This window comes from Gymnoscopelus microlampas (genome assembly GCF_963454915.1).
Source record: "Gymnoscopelus microlampas genome assembly, chromosome: 20".
NCBI lineage: Eukaryota > Metazoa > Chordata > Actinopteri > Myctophiformes > Myctophidae > Gymnoscopelus > Gymnoscopelus microlampas.
In genome coordinates this window covers 25,028,510-25,052,031 of record NC_139957.1, presented here as the reverse complement: position 1 = coordinate 25,052,031, position 23,522 = coordinate 25,028,510, and the positions used below count along the sequence as shown (strand labels likewise).

Below are 23,522 nucleotides of genomic sequence, written 5' to 3'. Positions count from 1 at the left end.
TAGATGGGATACACTTGTTGCTCTTTCAGTCCCAGGAAGTGAAGCCAGGATTGCCATGTTCGCTTATTATAAGCGACTTTGGTTTTCTGTAAAGTTGCTTGTAAATATTGGTATTTGCGGGTTGCGGTTTTTGGGTCTTGTTTCTAAAGTGTAGTTGATTATTTGGTCTTGTTAACTAATGTTGTTTTAACCAGTGTTTCCCAAACATTTTCACCTTCTGAAAATATTTTGTGCCAGAGACCCCCATACAAGATTTTGTGGATTTGAAAATATTCCTACATTTTCACTTTTCCCCCAAGGTTTTCTTTGAAAAAGTGAGCTTGTAGATCGGCTATTTTCAAATAGCCGATCAACCAACGTAGGGTTAGAGTGGTCATGTTGCTTCTTTTGGGCTTGTTTTCATAGACTTGGTTGCTTGTTTCTCTCCCAAAACCTGGCAACGGTGGAAGTGCAGCACGTTAAGAACTGAGCTGAACTCTGGGAGGCATCATGGAGCGTTACGGTGGATTAAAACCTCCAACAAATGGAAGATAAATACACGTTATACTTCGCTTGGGGTTATTTTAAATGTTATGATGAAGACTGTCTGACTTCAATGGCCGACCTGATGATAACGACTGAAGCATAAAGCACAGTTCATTGTGTATATGACAGGTAACGTGAACGTTATTATTTGTAATATATACCTAGCCGGCGACGTCAGCTCTAGACCGTAGGATCGTGTCTATTTGCTGGAACACATGCTACCGAGCTAACGCTGTTCGACCAGTGGTGGATAAAGTACTCACATTGTTTTAATTCAGTAAAAGTATCAAAACTGCAACAATATAGAAATACTCCATTTCAAGTAAATGTCCGGAATTCAAAATGTAGTTGAGTAAAAGTACAAAAGTATTGGCATCAAAATGTACTTAAAAGTACCAGAAGTAAAAGTGCTCATTATGCAGAATGTCCTATTTCACAAGGTTTTAAATTTATAAAATGTCTAAAAATCTTTTGAAATAGCAGATCTACAAGCTCACAAGCTTGCAGATCGGCTATTTTCAAAATGCTGAAATTATGCCAGGTCTGAATTGGTTAATGTATGTTTTGTATTATAATTTATAATATTATTATAATCAAAATCTACTAAGTAACTAAAGTTTTCAAATAAGTGCAGTGGAGTAAAAAGTACAATATTTGAATCTGAGATGACTGGAAATACTCCAGTAAAGTACAAAAGACTTCAAAATTGTACTTCAAGTACAGTACTTGAGTAAATGTACTTAGTTACTTTACACCACTGGTTGTTGTGATGTGTTAAACGCCGCCATCCTGCCTCTCTGAGTCCCCGGGGTTGATGTCTGTGGTTGGATGGATCAGACTATGATCTGGAAGAGGATTAGTGCTACCTACCGCATGCTTGGAACATTAACCAACCTTATTATTATTGTTGGGTGACTCGTTTAGCTGGACACATTTTTATTAACAAGTCAGACCGTGGTTTCAAACTTAAGTTTAAATCAGATTGGTGATGTTTGAAATGGAAAAGAGTTTAAACTTCACAACCTAGTAGTAGTGGCAGATTATACCAAATAAAATGGAAATACAATCCAGAGATTTAAGAGGATTAATGTTACTGTAATCCTGGTTGTCTAGTGGGACATCTGTTTGTAAGCCAGTTGTAAATCCATTCACCATGCATGCACCTAATACATTGTTTTGATTTGTTTTTGTATTAGTAGTTATTATTTATGTATTTATTAATTTGTTAGATCCAGTCATTCTAAGAAACGAATTGCACATTGAGTTGAAGTGCTGTAAAGAAAATGACTTTTTCCTCTTGTCTCATTCCATGTCTCATCTCTCATTCAGGTCTGCCTGTTGATGATGAGCCTGATGACTACCTGTCCTCACATTCATACTTTCCTTGGAGGACCAGCAACGCTACACGTTTTTCTGGACTAAGAGAAGACCTGCCCTTCTGCAGGTTTGGGAAACATGCCCTTACCATTTGGCTTAAAACTCAAAAGGACTCGAAGGTACACTGTCTCGAGCAAGAGTTGCCTTGTCACCCGGATCCAGCTCCTAAATGGGGAGTTTGTTGAGTTTACACTTTCCGTGGAGAGCACTGGACAGGAATGTTTGGAGGCAGTTGCCCAGAGACTTGAGTTAAGAGAGGTATGTATGTTCATGCAAACACAAGTGCTGATTGTTTTCACCAGTAGACCTATTTGGGATTGTCAGAGCTATGTTTTGGTCAATGCATACTAGAATAGGTTAGTGTGTGACAGGCAGCAGAAACCAAGATAAGACCACCTTACCTTATCAGTGTGTCATTGTTATTTCATAGACTGTAAAACCATTCCTTTACTATTATGGCATTTTCAAGACACAACTTAAATGTTTGTCATTGGCATACATACACCAATTACACCATACTGTATGTTGCAGGTCACTGTGGACAGTGGTCATAATGAGACTAAAGACTGTAGATAGATTTACAAACATGTAATTATTGGAGCCAGTGATAACCTGGAGAATGTTGTTTAGAATCAGGTTTGAATAGGTCCCAAATGCCGCTTCTCCACATCACCCGCACGGTATGGTACTTTTTTTGCCCTTTCCACTACCAACTGACTGGGTCTCTCTTCCTCCTTCCTTTTTTACAACTCAATTAACAGGTCTATTGTTTAATGGAGATGCAAAGCAGGCTGCACGATATGTGTCAGATCAAATGCTTGCCATCCTGTACTGTACAGTGCTGGTGATGTGGGAAAGTATGCCTTGTTCCCAAGTGACACGCAATGCTGACACAATGTCTTGAGTCATTTGCAAGAGGGTATAAGGCACAGTGTGGTTTACTCAATCACACTTTAAAATATTTGGTGGACCTGGACCGGTAGACTTTTGAAGGCCTTTTAACATTAAAAAGATTTATCTGACCCTACTGGGATCCTGTAGGACAGTTACTGATATACAATTTGTAATAAATTACCTTCCGTTTTGGCGTTTTCATGCTGGAGGGACTGTTTGTGCAACCATGTGTTTATCTAGAATGATTTCAGTAGATGCTGGAAGGGCATGCATGTCCTTTCACTGAAATTGATGTGTGTATTATGTTATTTCAAACTTCTGCAGCATGGATAAGTTAATGTTTTCTAAATGATATCGTATGACCCCAAACTCATTTTCAGACTGTCTTGTCTGCAACATGAGATAGGCTACTGACACATCGATCAGGGTGCTTTATTATCCACTTAAACCCTTAGCCTTGGACCAAGACTGACTGATTTCTTTTATCGAACATGTAAAATCCAAAATATAAAGTGCTTATCCTAAAGCCACGGTTGTTCCTGTTCCTCCGAATTGGGACGCTTTTTTTCCATAATATTCCATATTGTTCAATAAAGAGATGTTTTAATCCTGTATTTACCGTAATGTCACCGTATTTTCTCGCTTCCATCGAGTGTAATACAATGCTGGCTTTCACCTGCTACAAGAGAGCAACTGCACTCATTGAGGAATACAGTGAACTTCAAGCACAGACAGGATTAAAACATCTCTCTCTTGAACAATACGGAATAAATACGAAAAACAAGCGACTAACATCCGTGGCTTTAGAGTGAGCATTTTATATTTTGGATTTGTAAATGTATGGAGGACTACAGGCATAAAACACGGATTTCCATTTTCCGGAGAAATCCCCCAGATATTTGGGGGTGGAATCCAAGTCTGACAGAGATACACAAATGTAAATTGATCAAATAAATCTCTTGTCAGTCTTGGTTCAAGGCTATTAAACCCTGTATTCTTAGTTGACCAGGGTCCCCCAGGGCTCTATACTTTGTGTGCTCCTTTCTACACCAAATATCTTCACTAAAAACAGCTGATCTACAACTCACAACGTGTTGCAATGCGTTGTGAGCTTGTAGATCAGCTATTTTCGCTGAATGTTTGCGGCAGAATAGCGAGACGCTAGGGTTTATGTGGTTAAGAACCAATACATCTGTTACAGTTGGGTCAGTAATAACATTTCACTTAAAAGAACAGACCTGACATACAGTATGTATTTGCTGGTTGCATAGTAATGCATACTAACTGTACTGTATCTATATTGTTAACAGACAGCCTCAACGGTTTGTCTACACAGGAATGTTGGGTCATAATTTTTGTATTTGTGGTGAGAAAGCACTTGTAGTTACAATGGAAATCGTGTGGCCACATTCTACTCCCAACAAACAAGCCTACAGGTTACTTCTCTTACCAGCCAGTGTTCATTGTCAGATGCCCTCTGCTGAGTTACAGCCAGGCAGTCACAAGACTTCAGTTCACAGGGAGTGGCACCAGCCTGTAACTCTCCTGAAGTTGTTTGAATGGTTTGATACTCGGCATAATGCAGAATATACTGTACCTGCTTAGCGCTTTTTCCTTCTTCATATAATTACAGTACGACTGCAAAATACTGAAGTACACCTTCAGAATTGGGCTTGGAACTTGAACTGAACTGAATAGGAGCACGTCTTTTTGTTTTTACTCATGTAATCCTACATTTCAGCTATAATAATTTTAGGGCACATTTGGAATATTCAATCAATACTATGATAAACCCAACATTCCTTCTAGTATACCCCAAATAGTTTAGCCCAAAGCGGCCTGTCAGATTTACTGCTTGTAGCCAGAATGTTTCCTTCATCACAGCATGATTTAGGTCTGAGGTCTCACCCTTTCTTCTTTCCTCTGACAGATAACATACTTCAGTCTTTGGTACTTCAACAAGCAGAACCAACAGAGATGGATAGACCTGGAGAAGCCCCTGAAGAAGCAGCTAGACAAGTATGGGCTGGAGCCCACCGTTTACTTTGGAGTTGTGTTTTATGTACCCAGTGTCACTCAACTCCAGCAGGAGATCACCAGGTGAGATCCCATTAACAATGTTGGTGATCAGGAGCACATGAGTTTACGTATGAATTGGGATTATTTTAAAAATATTTATACCCAGCTCTCTCTTAACTTACTTTAAAAAAGAAAAAGGAGAATTAATGTTCTGCTTGATGTAACCATTGCCAATCATTCTAGTTTAGTAGATAAACAATAAAGTGTACATTTTAACCATAATTGCATAATTGTGTAAAAAATAAATATTAAGAATGAATCGTTATAGAGGTTGCGTCGATATATGTCAGGGTAATGTCATGTTTTCTTTTTAAATGCATGCAAGCCATTTAAGCCTTATTAAGCCTATTGTAACCCTAGACTACAAACGGGTACGCACACACAGTGTGGCAGATGCGGATGACATATGTTCAGTCAGCCAGCAAATCACATTACTCAAGATGGGCTATTTGGATTATACTGACAATGGAAGTAATATCCTGTCACCAGTATTGCATTTGTACATGTCTGATATAATTGCTTTTAAAATAATCGGAAAATCTAAGGGCAACTTCGCAGATTAAAAAAAAACAAATCCTATGGTTCTATTGTGAGGAGAACTCAATAAAGTGATCCTTTACCTTGAAGCCGGTGTGCGGGCTCTACCTTAAAAAATTCTATTGTGAGGAGGGCCTGAAAATTTGACATAACATTTCCAAATGCCTTCTGTGTGTCAGGAGCTCACTCTCAAAGGCACTAAATCTCCATCAGCCTGTGTAAAACGGTGTGTTTTGAAGTGGTTTACTTAGACCAGCCGAGATTTTCAAGAGCTGTTAAGAGCCCTTTACCACTCATTACAGTATGTAAGCTTAAAGTCACATACTGAGTCAGTATGTATCTGATGGAACATTGTGCTTTCATTTGATGTTTATAAAAAAAAATGTGTGCACCTTTTTAAAGATCCTACTGAGGCTTGAAATTGACAACAGTCAGATAAAAGTAGGAATTGAGCAAGTAGTGCTTAAAGGAGAAGATAACCTTTTGGTACCAGTCATACTGCAGGCAGCTGCATATCTTTTGTAAGTAATCATCAGTTCTTGTTATTCAAATTGGCATTCCTGTCATTCCATAGTAACATCTCAGTGTTGGCAAATGGATTCTGAGTAACCCTGCCATATGAGGCCTTCATTCTCAATCCATACCTAAGATAATTTATCTCTGAATGCTGTTTACACTTGACAGACGGTAATGACTTCACACCTGCTGAACAGGGTTGACAGATTCGGTTGTAGGGCTCAGGGAGAGCCGAGGCCTTATCTGTTCCCCAATCTTGAGTAACCTCTTTGTATCTTCACAGATATCAGTATTATTTGCAGCTGAAGAAGGATGTTCTGGAGGGCAGGATCCCATGCTCAATAGAACAAGCTATTCGTTTGGCTGGCCTGGCAGTGCAAGGTAATGTCAATTGTCTATATTGGGCTAATAAAAGAAACTTTGTCAAAGAACCCCAATTTTGAATTATTTGATTTGAGTGAGACTTGCAGCACGTCAGACTATGGGACTCATAGTAGTAAATTCCAGATTGAAATCTATTGATTCTCAAACTGTTGACTTTCCACTCCACCACAGCAAGAGAATTTGTTTCTCAACCACACAATTTTGTCTCATGTCATGTGATCTCAAAGCACAGACAGAGAAAAAATGTGAACTTTCAACTGTAATATTTGAAGTTGGAATTTCGCAAGTTCTTAGTGCTCCAGTTCATACCCTCAGGTCAGTTTCAGAGTGTCTGCTCTCAAATTATTATTTGCATTAAACCTCTTTTGAACCAATTATCTTTGTGTTTTATTTATTTTACTTTTTACTTTCTTCCAAGAGTCTGTTAATTGGACCACTTAACAAGTCCCACTGAATCCAAACCAACCTATAAACTTGTTCAAGGGTGTGTGAGTGAATGTGAACTCCCCTTGCGTGAGCTTTCTGCCTGACATTTCCTCTTCCAGCTTTTGCCCAGCCATAAGAATCTCAGATGCTGCTGGCAAAGTTATATCAGGCTGTGCAAGTAACTGGGCTGGGTGTTAACATAGTGCAGCCACTGAGATCACTTACTGTTGCGGCCATGGCCAGCCTTGGTGGGAAGCTCCCAAGAAGCTTATTCCAAGCTCCCAAAGCATTCAGTTGCGGTTTCAAGCGCCATGCTACCTTATCATAGGGGTATGAAAAGATATTGATATCCTTGAATATTGGAGTATTAGTGTGATACTGTATTGTTTTTAACTGATATAGGCAAATCATTGTTAATCCCTTTGCTCAGATTGCACAATAAATATTCGTATGTTGGATTTTACAGGGACTGTAATAAATATAGCTCCTATGGCCTAGTGGTTTAGTTGCATACCACATATAGGCTCTAATGTAGCGGGTTCGATTCCCGAGCCCGACGATCTTTGCTGCATGTCACTCCCTGTCTCTCTCTCCCTGTTTCCAGGCTGTCATTCTCATCTATACTATTCCAATAAAGGCAGAAAAGCCTAGACAATCTCTTAAAAAAATATGCATCCACATGGTGGTGTGTTATTATAGTTTTCCCTAAAGAGTTTAATTTGATTTAAAAAATGGCAATATGTCACCTTAATTTAACAGCATCGCAATGTATTGCAGTATTGAATCGTAACCCCTGTATTGTGATATATACCACCAGATTCTTGCCAATACACAGCCCCCACCTTTCAGTGGTTCACTAATTAACTTTGACAAGTTAACTCTTATTTCTTTCTTTCATTGTGTCCAGAGCAGGCTGGCCAGGCAATGTAGTTGTAGCTTGTGCGTATAGCTGATGCCTTGGATACCCTGCATAGCTGTGATTGCTGTGAGCGGTTTTCAGACCACTACGGTTTCAGACGCTGAAGCAATTCCCTTCCATAACAAATGGGTCCCCTCCTCTCCTAAAATTAGCCTGTCTTGTCATCATACACCGCAACTTTCCAAAAAGACCTCATGCCATTCTAAAGTACCTGCATGCCTCAGTCTGACTGACTGACTCGTGCTATAATTGCAGAACTGGGCACATTTTTCAGAGACCAGGATGAATGCAAAAATAGGAATATGTGGTATGCTCTTGTTACTGGAATTTGTAGTAGGGCTGCAACTATCAATACTCTTCTTAGTGATTATTCTATTGATTACTTTCTTGATTAACTCTTTAACTGCCAGAGTAATAGTGTAATAGTGTTACGCTGCTGCCAGCGAAAACGAGTGATTTTATCAACCTTTGAAAAATCATGGAATATTTTCTGTGAATGCTATCTGCACGGTGACCCCCTCATTACACACACAGGGGTCTCGTAGAATGGGGGAAATTATCCGATAGCGGTAATCCGTTCCATACTTGTGGCAAGTTGAAAATAGCATGTTTTGCCAAAAATATATAGTGTAAAAAAAAAGATAGAGCATTTTTAAGCAATAAGTTAACCGGGGAGTGAATGGAGCAGCACATCTTCGGATCGCGTTATCTCTGGTTCTGTGTGAAAAAAATCTAACTCATCCTTGGCAGGCTGGGCTTTGACAAATTAATTTGTCTATGGCAGATAATGAGTTAATCAAATGATCAAGATGAAATATGGAAGTGTTTTCCATTAACAAAATCATAATATGGAAAGCTCACGGGTCGTGATGCGAGCTTGGGTATGTGTGAAAATAATGACATGCCCAAAATAGGGATGCCGAGTTGAAAGTGGTTAACTGTTATGGCCCTTTCTGTTAGACTTTCTTGGATGTGCTGTTGCATGGTGGGGGATTGTGTCATTCCTTTAGATGATGACCTGTACAACTTAGAATTAAGTTGTCTTAATGTCGTAATGTCTTCGTCTAAAGACATTATGCAAGCCAGCAGATATTCATTATGGAGCAGTCGGGACTCCCACACAACAGCAGGCAGGAACTGGCAGCTATGACTTAAAATGAATAAATAACACTGAGCTCAAATAGATAAATGCATAAGACTGGTAAGGGTGTGAACTGGCACTGCTGGCTACCATCAGCAACAGAATAAAAAGACATGAATGTGCTCCCTGTCAGTGTTTTCCTGTGTATTTTGAAGATAAATAAAAAAGCCCTGTTGAATAAAACGGAAACAAAAAAATGCAATATCCAGGATTCCATTTAAATCCTCTACTGTATACTGTGTGTGTATATATATATATATATATATATAGACCAGAGTCCCCCAGGGCTCTAAACTAAGTCCGCTACTTTTCTCTGCTCCTTTTCCCCTATAAGCTCAAACTCTGCATTTTTTTAGTTCAGCAGTGAAAACATAAACTCTGCCTCCTGGCCTTTTGGCCTGGTGGGAAAAAAAGAAGAAGAAATTAATTTCCGTCCTCCAAAATCAATTAACTTATTTAAATGGATTCTATATTTAGGGGTAGACAAAAGGCACAAAAGCATGTCCATATCGATCACTGTAGATTATTTTTCATAATCAATTAAATCGACTTTGACACCCCTCATTTGTTGCCCTGTTGACTTATTTCGTTTATCTTTTTTGTCTCTTGGTATCAGCTGACTTTGGAGACTTCAACCGATATGATTCTCAGGAGTTCCTCCAGAAGTTTGTGCTGTTCCCTATTGTAAGTGCTTAGTTACCTCATGTTCATTTCATGCTCAGCTACACACAAGGGATATTTGATTATAGTCATGGATATAGATCATTAGATGCCACATCATGAATAATGGTGTTGTTTACAATTTACGAAAATTGACAATCTGCAAGCAAACAACGTGTCGTGCTGCGACGCGTTGAGCTTGTAGATCAGCTATTTTCAGTGCAATACATGGCATGCAAACAAGTACAGTGTACATCAGGCATAACCCTAAAGCAAGTGGCTGATAAAGTCAAGCCCTAGAGTAATACTAAATATTACATTACATTTCTTGTAACATTAAAGAATATTTTAATTGGTCAAACTAGCAGTAGAATCCATGTTTAGAAGCAACTTCCATAAACCCTAATAGTCTCAGATATTTCATAAAAGAAAAGGTTAAAGCCTTTAGCTTCTTTTACTGGTTGGCTGTATGTAGAACAGCGGGAACATACATATTTTATACTGATGATAATGTGTAAAGATCATATTGTGCTAATTGTTTGGTACACAGAGTGCTAGTAAAGGGGAATCCTTTCACGCTGTTCCACAAATCACATATCGGGACTTGGCCTGACAATTTGTCTGTCGTGAGATTCGATTTAGCTTTAATCCATGCATTCTGGAATGGGGATTCTTAATGACATCTGATCATAGATGTGTCAGCGGCCTCATGGAGACATTATACTGCTATATTTAACCTTCCTTTCTGTCTGCCCAGGGCTGGATCCAGGATGAGCGAGTCCTGGAGGAGGCCACTCAGAAGGTGGCTCTTCTCTACCAGAACTACAGGTGAGGATGACGTTTCAAAGTCAACTCCACATGTTCTCCATCTGGGGGACACACAGGCATGCCTTTCATTCCCTGCGCTGACAAACAACCACTTCTCACAGAGGCTGACGCACTCCCTCTAATTGAGCCCAGCCTCAATCCATCCATCTATTCGGCCCATCCATGGTGCACGCTCATCATCTGGTCTCAGTTAGTCGGCCGTATATAAGCCTGTCTTTCTAGTTTGATTTACACTAGGCCAAAAGTATGAAGCTCGATTCTCTCTCTCGCTCTCCCTCCATCTCTCTCATTTCCTCCATCTCTCCCTCTCTTTTTCTATAGTCCGAAAGCAGCTGTGTCCCATCATTCCACCCAGTCCCATTCCGTTCCTATCTGCAGGATTTTAAAGGACTCATCCTCCCCATATGGGTTGGCTGTGTGTTCTGTGTTAGCGCTACTCAAGTCCATGGAAAGATCTATTAAAGCACAGAACATCCCCAGGAATAGTTGTCATAGTTTGGCTGCGGCTACAGGCAGGCAGGCAGGGAGGAGGGGAGCAGAGGTGTCAGGTTAGGGGGTAGGAAGGTGAGAGGTGAAGAGTTGAACAGTATTTCATCATGATCTTCATGTTTCAGAAATGGTTGCTGTCGTTTGCCAACGGGACAATAAAATAAATTATGATGGCATAAAGGGATTGCATGAGTGTGTCTCTCTCTCTGATATGTGTATTGTGATGTAATAGTGTGTTCTGTCTCTTTGGCTGTATGTATCATCAGTAGGTGTTGACATGTTATCGGTTCTACTGTTTCAGGGGGCTGCCAGCCCCAGAGGCAGAGATGATGTACATGCAGGAGGTGGAAAAGATGGAAGGTTATGGCCAGGAGAGCTATCAAGCCAAGGTAAGTACAGCCAAAGATATTAACGTGTGCAGAAACAACAATATACTAATGCTACTGTCCAGTCAAACAGCCAAATTTGACTGCAAAAGTACAGCAAGAATTTGTCTTGGCATGTTGTTTCCAAACATGTCAACAACACACAACTTGCAACACAGTAATATGAACTAATTTAGTACAATGGGACAGCAATGCTGAACAGTGCAGTAGACTCGTAGAAGAGTTGTTGTTGAGCTGAGAGGTTGAGATGTAACTAAGCTTGGATTACATATCTGAAGATCCCCAACATTAGGCTGCACAGTTTAATTCTGTCCTCTGATTGGCTGTTCTGAATGTTTCTACACTCCCCCCTCGTCTTTACAGGACAGCACGGGCACTGACATCATGCTGGGAGCTTGTCTGGATGGGATCTTTGTGAAGCACAAAAACGGCAGGCCACCGCTTGTATTTAGGTAAACCCTGGAAATAAACCCGTGGACTGTTTATTTTATTTATTCATTTTCTTAAAATAATGCAGCCGAATGCTTGCAATATGATCTGCTTCTAAATAGGAAGCCCCTGAATTAAAGCCCTGTCTGGCATTTCCTAGCCCTGAGCAGTAATTATATTGGATTGAATGACTCTGTCAGCACATATTGAGTTTGGTGGTACGGTCTACAGCTATTCTTAGGTGAGGTTGTCTCCTGCAATCTGTGAATGAGCTGAAATGTCACCTAATGTTGTCTAGACCTGAATTTGGCCCTGGAGGAAGTGAGTCAATTAGACCTCGCTAGACCTTAAGAACTGTGTGGGCATTGTGTCTGTCAAGTCTCCCTCAAGGCAGTGGTGATTCCATCTCGGTCCGACACATACTGCATCTGACATTGTGTAGCACAATAGAAGCATTTGATATGGACGCCCACAAACATATGGTTTTTATTTTGATACGGTTACCCTGTTCCCACAGTCTCTTTAAAGTGCTATGAGGTTTTTCTTCTCTAGTTAAAAATGTGACCACCATTGCCTCATGTAACTTTCTCTGTCTGTCTCTCTCTGTTACTGTGTTTTAATTGGCTGTGTAGGTGGAATGAAATCAACAACATGAGTCATAACAAGTCCTTTTATGCCCTGGAGCTGGCCAACAAAGAGGAGAGCGTTCAGTTCCAGACAGTGAGTCTATATACTGTAGTCACTGTCATTTTGCTTCTCTGTCCCACCAGCCCTCAGGTAAAACTATTAACATAAGGCTCCTCTACCCTTAAAATAGGCCCTCTGATGGAGGTAGCCATCAGCCAGTCATCCCGTGTGTGTGTGTGTGTGTGTGTGTGTGTCTGAGCTTGTGTGTGGGCTTCTGCACGTGGTTGCCCAGGTATGTTGTGTATGAGCGGTCACAAAGCCACATGCCACTGGCTGAAATTCCACATCCAGTAGATTTATGTGAGGGGATTCGCTGGGAAGCAGTTTTCTTGCTTGTAGATAAAGCACCACCACTGTACTGAATGCCTCATGACTGAGATGTTTTCTTTCTTTCTTTTCCCTCCATGCAGGAAGACATGGAAACCTCCAAATATGTGTGCCGGATGTGTCTGGCCAGGCACAAGTTTTATAAGATTAACAAGAGTAGCCTGTAAGTGTGCTTCTGTTGACATGTCTAGTCTAGTTCCTGTCTCTTTGTTTCTTGCCCTCCTCCATGTATATGTTTGTGTACATCTGGGTGTGTACGTGTGTGTGTGTGTGTGTGTGTGTGTCCACGTCAGAATAGCCTCACCCCTCTCCTCCTCTCTCTTCAGAGAGGAGTGTGACCCCACGCCTTCTGAGGGCTCCCAGAAGTCCATTCTCACTCTTTCCTTTCCTCGTTTTCCAATGCTCTCTCGTCCCTCTCTGCCTTCTAACAAGGGGTGAGCAACACGACCAGCCACCGCCTACAGTTAACGCCTAGCAACCCAGTGCCAGGGTCCCATGCTTTCCTCGCCTAACCAACAAGCTAGCCACACCCCAGTAAACTAGCTCTCCAAATTCAAATGGAGCTTTAGCCTGGGGACCTCTAGTGTTCATGCATCCAAGCAATATGCATTTTTACAGCAAATCTTTGTTATGGGGCAATGTAGTCTCATATTTCTTTTTCAAACAAAAGTATGGGCAGTTTTTTTGCTGGGCTATTTGAACTGTTTGGACAAATTAGTTAAATCAATCCCTGTTTATGTTTTTAAGCATTCAGAGAATGGATTTGAATTGAACCACCCAGTAATTCAGTTTGCATCTGCCTTTTGACCACTTTCAACCTGTTTCATCCCTATTTTGGGCATGTCATTATAGGCAAAAATAGCAAGCTCCCAACATGTCGCAAGCGTGTAGATCGGCTATTTACGACAATTTGAAATTCAGTTCTTAAGTGGTTAAACCTTTTCAGGGAGGGTCTGTCTATATAAATGTAATCGGCTCTTTCTAGTGTATTTGCTTATCAGCATTTTAATCTTTCAGCCAAACTCAGCCCACTGTTGTGAACCCAGTCAGAAGGAGATCCTCTACGAGACTGTCTCTGGTAATTCACAGCTTTAAACTCAGACACACTCACACACTTTGCCTGCTGAACTGCGGCATGCGGAACACAGCACATGACACATGTCATCTGCCGCACTAAGGGCCATAACAGTGTTCTAGCTAGCGCACAATTAGATTTATGTATAATTCCGTGCTGTTGGACAGCATTAGGGTCATGTGTGCGCTAACTGAATCCTTCTCTTGTTTGATGATGTTGCTGCAGCCAAAGCCTCAGGCGTACATGATGCCCCCACCTCAAATGCACTACAATGGCCATTTCACCGAGCCCTACACATCGTCACAAGGTAACGATACAAATTGACTCGGAACTGTTTACTTGAAATTATTTGAATGTGATAAGAATTACTTGCTGCAAAATTATTTTGTCCCTCGTTCTGTTTTCATGCCTTTTATGTTGATGATATGCTGTGGTCCTGCAGACAACCTGTACATGAACAATCAGAATGGCTACTACTACCATTCCCAGACCAGCCTGGACCGCTCGCCCATGGAGTACGGCAGCGGAGGGCGCTTGCGCAACGGCAGCGTATACAGCGCCCACAGCACCAGCTCCCTCACCAACCCCCAGCACTACCTCCAGCCCTCCCCCATGTCCTCCAACCCCTCCATCACGGGCAGCGACATCACGCGGCCCGACTACGTCCCCTCCCACCGCCACAGTGCCCTCATTCCGCCCTCGTATCGTGCCACGCCCGACTATGAGACGGTCATGCGGCAGAAGAACCGTGCGGGCGGTGGCGGCGGCATGGTTCTAGCCGCAGAGCACCGACAGAGCCACTCCATGAGGAATCTAAACATTGGTAACTCCTACGCCTACAGCAGGCCTGACCCGCTTGTGTATAGCCAGCCGGAGATCCGGGGCGAGCACGGCGGCGGAGGAGGTGCCCAGCACCACCACCACCACCACTACCCCTTCCACCTGAACTCCAGCTTCCATAGCCCCTCTCCATACCCTTACCCCACGGAGAGGAGGGCCGTGGTGGGGGCGGTCAGTGTCCCCGAACTCACCAATGTTCAGCTGCAACAGGCACAGGACTACCCGGCCCCCAACATCATGAGGACGCAGGTGTACCGGCCACCGCCTCCCTACCCGTACGCCCACCCCCGACCTGCCAACAGCACGCCGGACCTGTCACGCCACCTGTACGTGAGCAGCAGCAACCCTGACCTCATCATCACACGGCGCGTGCACCACTCTGTCCAGACCTTCCAGGAGGACAGCCTGCCGGTGGCCCACTCCCTGCAGGAGGTGTCGGAGCCCCTCTTCCTCGCTGGACCCCCGCACAGACACCCCCACCATGCGCAGAAACGCAACTCCATCGAGATTGCCGGCTTGGCATACAGTCTAGAGGGGATGAGGGTCAAAGAGAGGACTGTGTCAACTTCTGCAGCTGAAACCGCCACCCCGCCCCCGGCGCTCCGCGGTGGTCCTTCTCAGGGCTCTCAGCTCAATGTTTTCATGGAACACATTAAGACAGAGGATGGCGGTGACATTAAGGAGGATGTGCGCTACGGACACAAGAAGTCTCTATCGGACGCCACCATGCTGGTCCACAGCAGTGGGGAAGAGGAAGAGTTCGAGGATGACAGCGGACGCCACACGCCCCTTTCCCAGGATGCGATCGCGGCCATTCTTCCTGACCAGCAGCAGCACCACAGTTTGACCTCACTGTCCTCTCTGACGCACCAGCAACACACTCCTATGGAACCTCCGCCCGCATACCCCATCGGCTCCTCCCTCGACCCCTCCATAACAGGTTCCGTAGCTTATCAGCCCCACCCTCTCATTCAGGAAGTTGAGCCACTGTACCTGTTGTCAGATCTGCGACAGCCCAGGATGCCCTGTGTGTCAGAGGGAGACCTGAGTGGTCAGGCCAAGCAGAAGGCTAAGAAAGACTTCAAGAAGAGACCTATTTCTGATGTGCCTGCTGGGAAGAAGACTGTAGAGGGCCTGCCACCTCCGGTGAGTCCTGCTCCACATATCCTCTTAAAGATGCAGTTCTAATGAATGCAATGTTATTTTAACCAATCTGTATTGTAGAATATGTTAATACCATATAACTTGCACATCTGCAGTGGTTGGAGGTGGTCTCACTATTCTAACATTGAGAATTTTAGACCCTGGTGTTGGATAGCATGTATACTGTTTGCCAAGTAGTACGTTCTGAAGCTCATAAGCACTATCTCACCTAGACAGATATTCTAGCTATCTAGGCATTGCATCTTGGTTGAGCTCATCCGAGTGACCCGGGTTCGAATCCTGGGTAGGACATAAAAGTTATGGATTGCAGCTTTAATCACAGATATCCTATTTTTTACAAGACAATTTTCATTTGATATATTTGTATACATTTACAAATCTGCATGCTTAGTCAAGCGGTTTAAACATTTTCAGTTATGCCCTTTTTACAACGAAATGTCAGCTGCATACACTCAACAGTAGCCTTAAAGGCCCTCCACCCCACCCACAACTATGCCCTCACACACATGTAGAGACAGCATACACACACATTAGTTACAGTTATAGAAACACTCTAGTGCAGCATTTATATAACCATTTCAACTGGTGAAGCCCGAAATGAGTAATGATTTAGCAATGTGTTAGCCTAGTACAGTAGATCTTATCAGCAGGTGATTTACACACTATTACAGTAATGTATTGGCAATGGAGGCGTCACTTGATCTGATAACGTTTTAAAATACAAGGAAGATTTTCAGTCACGTACACACATACTGCCGCGTTCCACTCTGCTGGCCTGCGTTATCTTAATTACACTGAAACACCTGTAGCCAATAGAAAAAAAGTTTAAATCAACAAAGAACTCCCACTTTCGGTCAGGTGTCTAAGTTAGCAGTGTGTTTGGCACCAGAGTTTCTTTTTTTTCCATCAACAGTTGTTGACGTCATTCAGCTCCTGGAATTACCCAGTGTGCATTTCTGCATGCAATGCAGAATGACGTCAACAAGAGTGTTTTGACACATTGCACACCTGCATCTTGAAGGAATGTCATTAGGCTACTTTAGAAAACTGGATGGGTGACATTCCATGATCACCCAGCGAGACTGGGCTGTCCCTGCTGTATGTTCCTACCCACTCCTTCCCTCTCCGGGAGTCATTCTCAGTTTGTCCCCTCATCCCACTGTGTTTTCTTCGTCCCCCTGTGTTCTCACGCCAGGGCATGAAGAAAGGAGCCAGGTCAGAGGTGAAGAAGATGGGCCCTTTGAAGGTGGCAGCCCTCAATGGCCTAACGCTGTCCAGGCTGCCAATGCAGGATGAGGGCAAGGATGAACCTGAAAAGGCTTCCAACGACGAGAGGGTAAGTTCCCGTTGAAACTCGATCTACATCAGGGCTGCTGGTTTGTCAATGCTTCCTTATTCAAAAATAAGCCTTTGCAATGAGATGGTGGAACTTGCACTGAGTATTTAAAGTATTTGAGCTTTCAACAGAATCTTTCATGTGAACGCTGCTAGCATCAGGTTTGGTGTCTGAGGTTTGGTTGTGAACGATACATAAAGAATCACTCTTGATGCTGATGTGTTTTAAACACAGCTGAACAGGTTAGCCTTGTTGGACTTGATTCTTTGTACTTTTGATAGTATAAAGTAGACTTTTGCTTTTGTTATTGCAAATAAGCTATACATCTTGAGTACACACACCACCACAAGAGACTTTGGGTGAGAAATTGGTAAAAGCTTTTTCCAAACTCAGTCTTTCCTGCTCACAGGCAGTGTTTCCTTCCCTATGAGGGCTCTGATTTGTATGTGCCATTGTTTCATTGTATGTGCTTATCAGTGTAAGGTGCTGGAGCAGCGCATGGAGCAAGGCATGGTGTTTACAGAGTACGAGCAGATCCCAAAGCGCCGTCCTTCAGGGGATTGCACCATTGCCGGGCTGCCTGAGAGCGGCGAGAGGAACCGATTCCAAGATGTCCTGCCTTACGACGACACCCGGGTGGAGCTGGTTCCCACTAAGGAGAACAACACAGGCTACATCAACGCTTCCCATATCAGAGTAAGATGCATTTGCATATACAGTGAATACTTGCAGGCTCTTAACTCTTTTATTGCCAAAAACGGGAATTCCCGTCCGATGCTACTATGGCTATCATGGCCACGGACGGAAATGACGAAATTATTAAAACTTTTTTTTTTTTACCCAAAGACCAAGGAGATATGATTTTTTGAAGATCTAGACTCCCATCCACTTCCTTGTTAACTTAAAACTTAAACATTCTGTATCTCGGCTCCTGAGTACTTTTTTTTTTCAATGAAAAATCTCTGGCAGTGGGCAAACACGGAAAGCAATAATTGTGGCAGTGAAAGAGTTAATAATTAGATTGTGTAGCCACTAAAATATATGCATAAGGGCTCCTGACTTAACCCTTTAAGACCTGAGGCCGATTTTACAAATGCCCTCTAAATCAGTAGTTCTCACACTTTCAAGATTTTTCAAAAATGTTCAAAAATAGCAGATGTACAAGCTCAGTTTTATTGTTCGTCTTCTCCTCCTTTACCTTGAGCAGGTGAATGAATCCGTGTTACATTGACAATCGTGACCTATCGTATACTGTGTCTCAGGAGGTTGATTATTTCAGCATAGTGTTACTTTGTGCCGCGCTACAAGCTTGTAGATCTGTTATTTTTGAAAAATTGTGACAATTTGTGTAAATCTTTGAATATATATATATATTCTTTTAAAGCGAACATTTTTAACTCCAATCTTTGCTTCTGGGGGTCCATGGAACAAAATATTTTGAGGTGGGGGTTGGGGTCCTTGACATGAAAATGTTTGAGCACCACTGATATTGTGACAGTTAGGAATTAGAAGACATTTATAGAATTAGCCTCAGGTCTTAATGGGTTAATATATGGCTGTATATATGTAGTTTGTCACGGAACACTGGTTACATTTTGGATGATTAAATCAGCACAATTGTTGTATGTCTTCCCTCCACTGCCAGACTTTTGACAATAAAAGGCGTCAGACCCGTTCCAGTATTTCTATCTTTGATATTTCTTTCAAGCTACAGTCGATACATTGTTTTGCCTCGAGGCTTCACCAGGTTTGCTCACTAATGCATACCTTTGTAATTGCATGGTTATGTATGTAATTGCATGGTTAATTACTCCGGCTATGGGGAAAAACACTTTGCTGCTGAAAAACTATCCGTCAGCATGGCTCAGTTTGTTCGTATGACAGCAGCAGGAGTCATAGAATCCGACTCATAGCTGTCCAAGTTTAATCTCATTAGGCAGGCGATTGAGACGATTCGACTATTCGTAGCTCTACGATCTCTAAAACACATTAAGCCATTCGTCCGTTTTGGAATAATGACAAGAAGCATGCTGTGTTTCTGGTAAAATTAAGTTCTTATTTAGTAAATCTTCATAGGCTAACATTAACTGCTTGGCTGATTCCTGTCAGAGAGAAAAGGGCTGTTTAACGATTCGATCTTCCTTGTAAATGTTCATTTCAAATAGGCTCAATGTTGCATACAATCATTGTCCCCTTGATAACCTCCAATGTAGGTGCTAATCAGTGACATGCACAATTCCATTTAGATCACAGGTAAGAACACTTGGCGGTGCTTCGCAAACAGGAAAGGGACATTTCATGATTTCACTTACCTATCCTTACTTTCCACTGACATGATATATCTTAATGATATCATATGTATAGTGTATATGATCTACAAGCTCACAACTGAGCTTGTAGATCGAGAGCTTGTTGATCGCCTTGTAAATAGCTAGTTTTGTGAGACACCGTCCATTTTAAAACTTGATTGTTTATATTGTGCTTCTCTCTCTCTCTCTCTCTTCCTAATGTGATGTAGATAACAGTGGGTGGACATGAGTGGAGCTACATCGCCTCGCAGGGGCCCCTGTCCAACACCTGTCAGGATTTCTGGCAGATGGTATGGGAACAGGGTGTCTCCATCATTGCCATGGTTACCGCTGAAGAGGTGGGTTCCGGTCACATTGTTGACCAGGAAGGGCGTGTGCCTTTTTAATTGTTTTTATTTAGATGCTTACATATTGCTTGTGTGTCTTCTTAGTCCCTGTCTACTCTCTAACCTTTTCCCTGTCACCCCAGGAGGGAGGGCGAGAGAAGAGCTTCCGATACTGGCCCCGCCTTGGCTCGCGACACAACACCGTGACATACGGCCGCTTTAAGATCACCACGCGGTTCCGGACGGACTCGGGTTGCTACGCCACCACGGGGCTAAAGATCAAACACCTTCTAACTGGTCAAGAAAGGACTGTCTGGCACCTGCAGTACACGGACTGGCCCGACCATGGCTGTCCTGAGGACTTCAAAGGCTTTCTCTGTGAGTAGTAGAGCACAGACCTATTGGAGAACATATCGATAGCTATAGATTTGATTTTTAACTGGAAAAGTGAGCTCCTCTTGAGTGCAGATCTGTGTTGCGACCTGTTATAGCGCCACCATGTGGCCGATCAAAACATTCAGGGTGGCAGTTGTTCCTTGGCCTAGTTGGAGTGTTTCACAGCAATCGGATGTTGCATTAATGACTCCCACAACCTTTCGAAGCCAATTATAGCCATTCAGAATGGAATATGAAAAATCTAACAGATACGTCTTGATCACATGACTACAGAGATCATGTGTACTGATTTGCATGAGGTTTTGACAAGATCTGTAGGAGTGGTAGCAAAAGAATCTGTTTTGCAAACATCTGCCTCATGGTGGTGCTATAACAGGCCAATTTGAAAGCAAACCAAAACCATGCTGTATTTGTTATACGGGTGTTGCTTCTGGAGAGACTGTTTTATTTTGAAAGGACTTCTGCGAATTGCAGTTATAACAGATCTCTGTAAGGACCATAAAGCTACCACTGGTATCACCAAAAAAACTGCAACAGTGAAAGTTACACAGTGTGACCTGAGATTGTGACCTAAACCATAAACCTTGAAAAAAGCAGATCTACAAGTTCACAAGGTGTCTCACCATGACACACTGAGCTTGTAGATCTGCTATTCTTTATGCGTGACACTGTCATACCACATTATTTAATTTGATATAGAAAAGATAAGATAAATCAAAAAAAAATGTATACTCAAAGAGAAATAATGAAACCTTTTTCAGTCATTTGTCTGGAATCTCATTATATAAAAAGAAAATCATGAGATAATTGCATCGTGAACGTGAACCCTGATTGTGAACTGTATCGAATCGTGAGTTGAGTCAGTCAGTAATTCCATTGTGGAAAGTGAACAATACAGTGCAGTAGCTGAATACTGTTGGTGTACATTGGTGGGTCAAGTACGTATGTGTGAGGGGGAGGTCTGCTGTAAGTATTCACTTAGCCAGTTAGATTGGCCATTTTTGGTGAAGAAATTTAGTGTAGAGGGGAAAAGGGAGGGGACCAAGTATAGAGCCTTAGGGGTAACCTGGTCAAAGAAGCATGCAGGCTTTAAGTTATTAGTTTAGAATCAAACCTACAGTATGATGAAATGAATGATGTGGTGTCCTTTTCCCAGCCTACCTGGAGGAGATCCAGTCAGTGAGGAGACACACCAACAGCATCAGTGACCCAAAGAACACCAACCTACCTGTGCTGGTCCACTGTAGCGCTGGAGTTGGCCGGACCGGAGTGGTCGTCCTGTCTGAGATCATGATCGCTTGTCTAGAGCACAACGAGGTAACCTTCTATGTGTGAATATGAAGTAAAAATCTGAACAGTACACTGTTTAACCACTTAAACCCTATCAAGGTTATTAACGTTTTTCATTTTTCATTCGTTTTTATTTAATCTTTAATCTTTTTAGACTCACTCTATTGCTATATTAATGTTGCTGGAGACCCCCTGGAACCCCCTCAAGGACCCCCAGACCCAACTTTGTGAACCACTTGTCCTAAATATTGCTACTCCAACCTTCACACAAAATGTCTCTATCTCCGCTTCAGATGCTGGACGTCCCGACGGTTCTGAGCATGCTCCGTCAGCAGAGGATGATGATGGTGCAGACCATCTCTCAGTACGTCTTCATCTACAAGGTTCTCATCCAGTTTCTCCGTAACTCCAGGCTCATCTAAGGTTCTGTCCTACCCGCCTCCCCCAGTTTACACTGTTGACACGGAAGGCCATACAGTGGAATTCCCTCTAAGCTAATTGCCAAACTGCATCGTGGTGGTACAAAGGTAGACATCAGACCCAGCGCGGTGGTCGTTCTCTGTTGGACCCCAGCTAACGCCTTCTTTGAGTATTAAAGGGGGCATGACTTACGGAACCATAATGTATGGATGTACAGTGAAAGAGCACTGCCACCTGAAGGAGCATAAAGACTTTTCTATGCCCCTCTCTTAACAGTATTATGTTTCACTGTGGTTTTTACATGACATTATTGCTATTTGAAGCCCAGCACTTTTTCAGTACCTTATTGTACATAATGAACCAGGTAAAGCTGCAGTAAAAAAAGAAAAAGTAAAATCTATATTATGATTATTATGTATCAGAAGCAATTTGAGTTATTTCATTTAATTGTGTTTTTCTTTTTTTAAGATGAATATGTTACTGAATACTGGGTGTTGTTTGTTTTTCTTTTCTAATGAAGGTTTTTCTAAGAAGTTTTTCTTTAAAAGACAAAATGATGGTTGGATATCATTATTCAAAAATGTGACTCATATGAAGGTTAATCTTGTCTTATTAGACCCGTAACTGTGCCACACAACCCCCAATTGGTACAAATGGGGACTTGTCCTAAGTCCTTAGGCCCTGTATTTGACTTACCCTTCGTTGATGATATGTTTTTATCTTTACAACACAATGACATAAACTTTGATTCGGAAGATCTAAAATCCCCCAGTTTATGCCTCTAGGACAATGTCACCAAAGAGACGCTTAGCTACAGGATGGTAGCTAAGCGTGGGTATGCGTGATTTTGAAGAGTGTGCTCCAAGTATTTTGTAGTGGACATAGATGGCTACTTGAGAGTTTCAGTAGCTTAACTTCATCATTCTCAGGTCATCACCAAAGAATAGGAAATCCCCACACAACACATGTTTATTTTACCACAAGAAAAATTCTGCCTGTTTTGTTTTTGTTTGTTTTTAGCATCACTATGTATTACATAAATGACAGTTGGTGTAATGACTCAATATTTTGGTTCAGTGTATTGATGTGGCTGTGTTATTGTGCCTTTTAAACCCGCTATACTTAGCTGTCCGGGATCGGCTCTGTACTTGGTCCGCTCTTTTCCCCCCATATACATCAAATCTCTATGCCGATAGTAGCCGATCTACAAGCTCGCAACGTGTTGTGAGCTTGCTATTTTCGGCCAACGTTTCCCCCCTCCCAGAAAAGTGATGCAAGGGTTCAACTGGTTAACAGCCTATACATGAGTATGGAAGGTGAGACACAATGCACTAGTAAGCAGCAATCCGATTTTTAATAACAGCTACAGCCTAGGTACCAGTGTTATGTACTTAAGTTTTATCATTTTGAATAAAATTTAAGCTGTCACACAATTTAAAAACTAAATCCGAACAGAAGGATGATGTTCAGTTTTGGTCAAGTTTGACTTCAATGTAAAAAAAAAAAGCAGGGTTCGTGATCTTGGGTAGAACTGGAAAACTGATTTTATATTCATATATTTTTTTCATGACGTTTCTAAACTGAGTTTTGTTGGAAGAAATTGAACAACCTTATCAAAAATGAGTGCTGTATTTATTGGGCAAGACACCTTCACTTATTGGCTTGCCTGCATTAAGTGCCTAAATGTTATCTACAAATCTGATTGAAAGGATTCTATATGTATTTTTAATAATATGAAATATGAAAATCTATGCTGATTCTA

At 42.1% G+C, this 23,522-nt stretch overlaps 1 protein-coding gene across 2 annotated transcripts; it reads left to right on the top strand.

Moving 5' to 3' along the window:
- Positions 1-471: 471 nt before the first annotated feature.
- Positions 472-23,522, top strand: ptpn21 (protein tyrosine phosphatase non-receptor type 21). Of its 2 annotated transcripts, XM_084045650.1 has the most exons (20): positions 472-654; positions 1,855-2,160; positions 4,727-4,896; positions 6,212-6,309; positions 9,415-9,482; positions 10,216-10,286; positions 11,077-11,164; positions 11,525-11,613; positions 12,223-12,310; positions 12,688-12,767; positions 12,931-13,038; positions 13,622-13,682; positions 13,905-13,986; positions 14,122-15,665; positions 16,879-17,019; positions 17,497-17,715; positions 19,538-19,666; positions 19,798-20,032; positions 21,207-21,367; positions 21,634-23,522. In XM_084045650.1, the coding sequence occupies exons 2-20, from the start codon at positions 1,981-1,983 to the stop codon at positions 21,760-21,762; spliced, it is 3,741 nt and encodes a 1,246-aa protein (XP_083901776.1). In that variant the 5' UTR covers positions 472-654; positions 1,855-1,980; the 3' UTR covers positions 21,763-23,522. The 2 variants fall into 2 exon arrangements, with proteins under 2 accessions (XP_083901776.1, XP_083901777.1); XM_084045651.1 differs by lacking the exon at positions 12,931-13,038.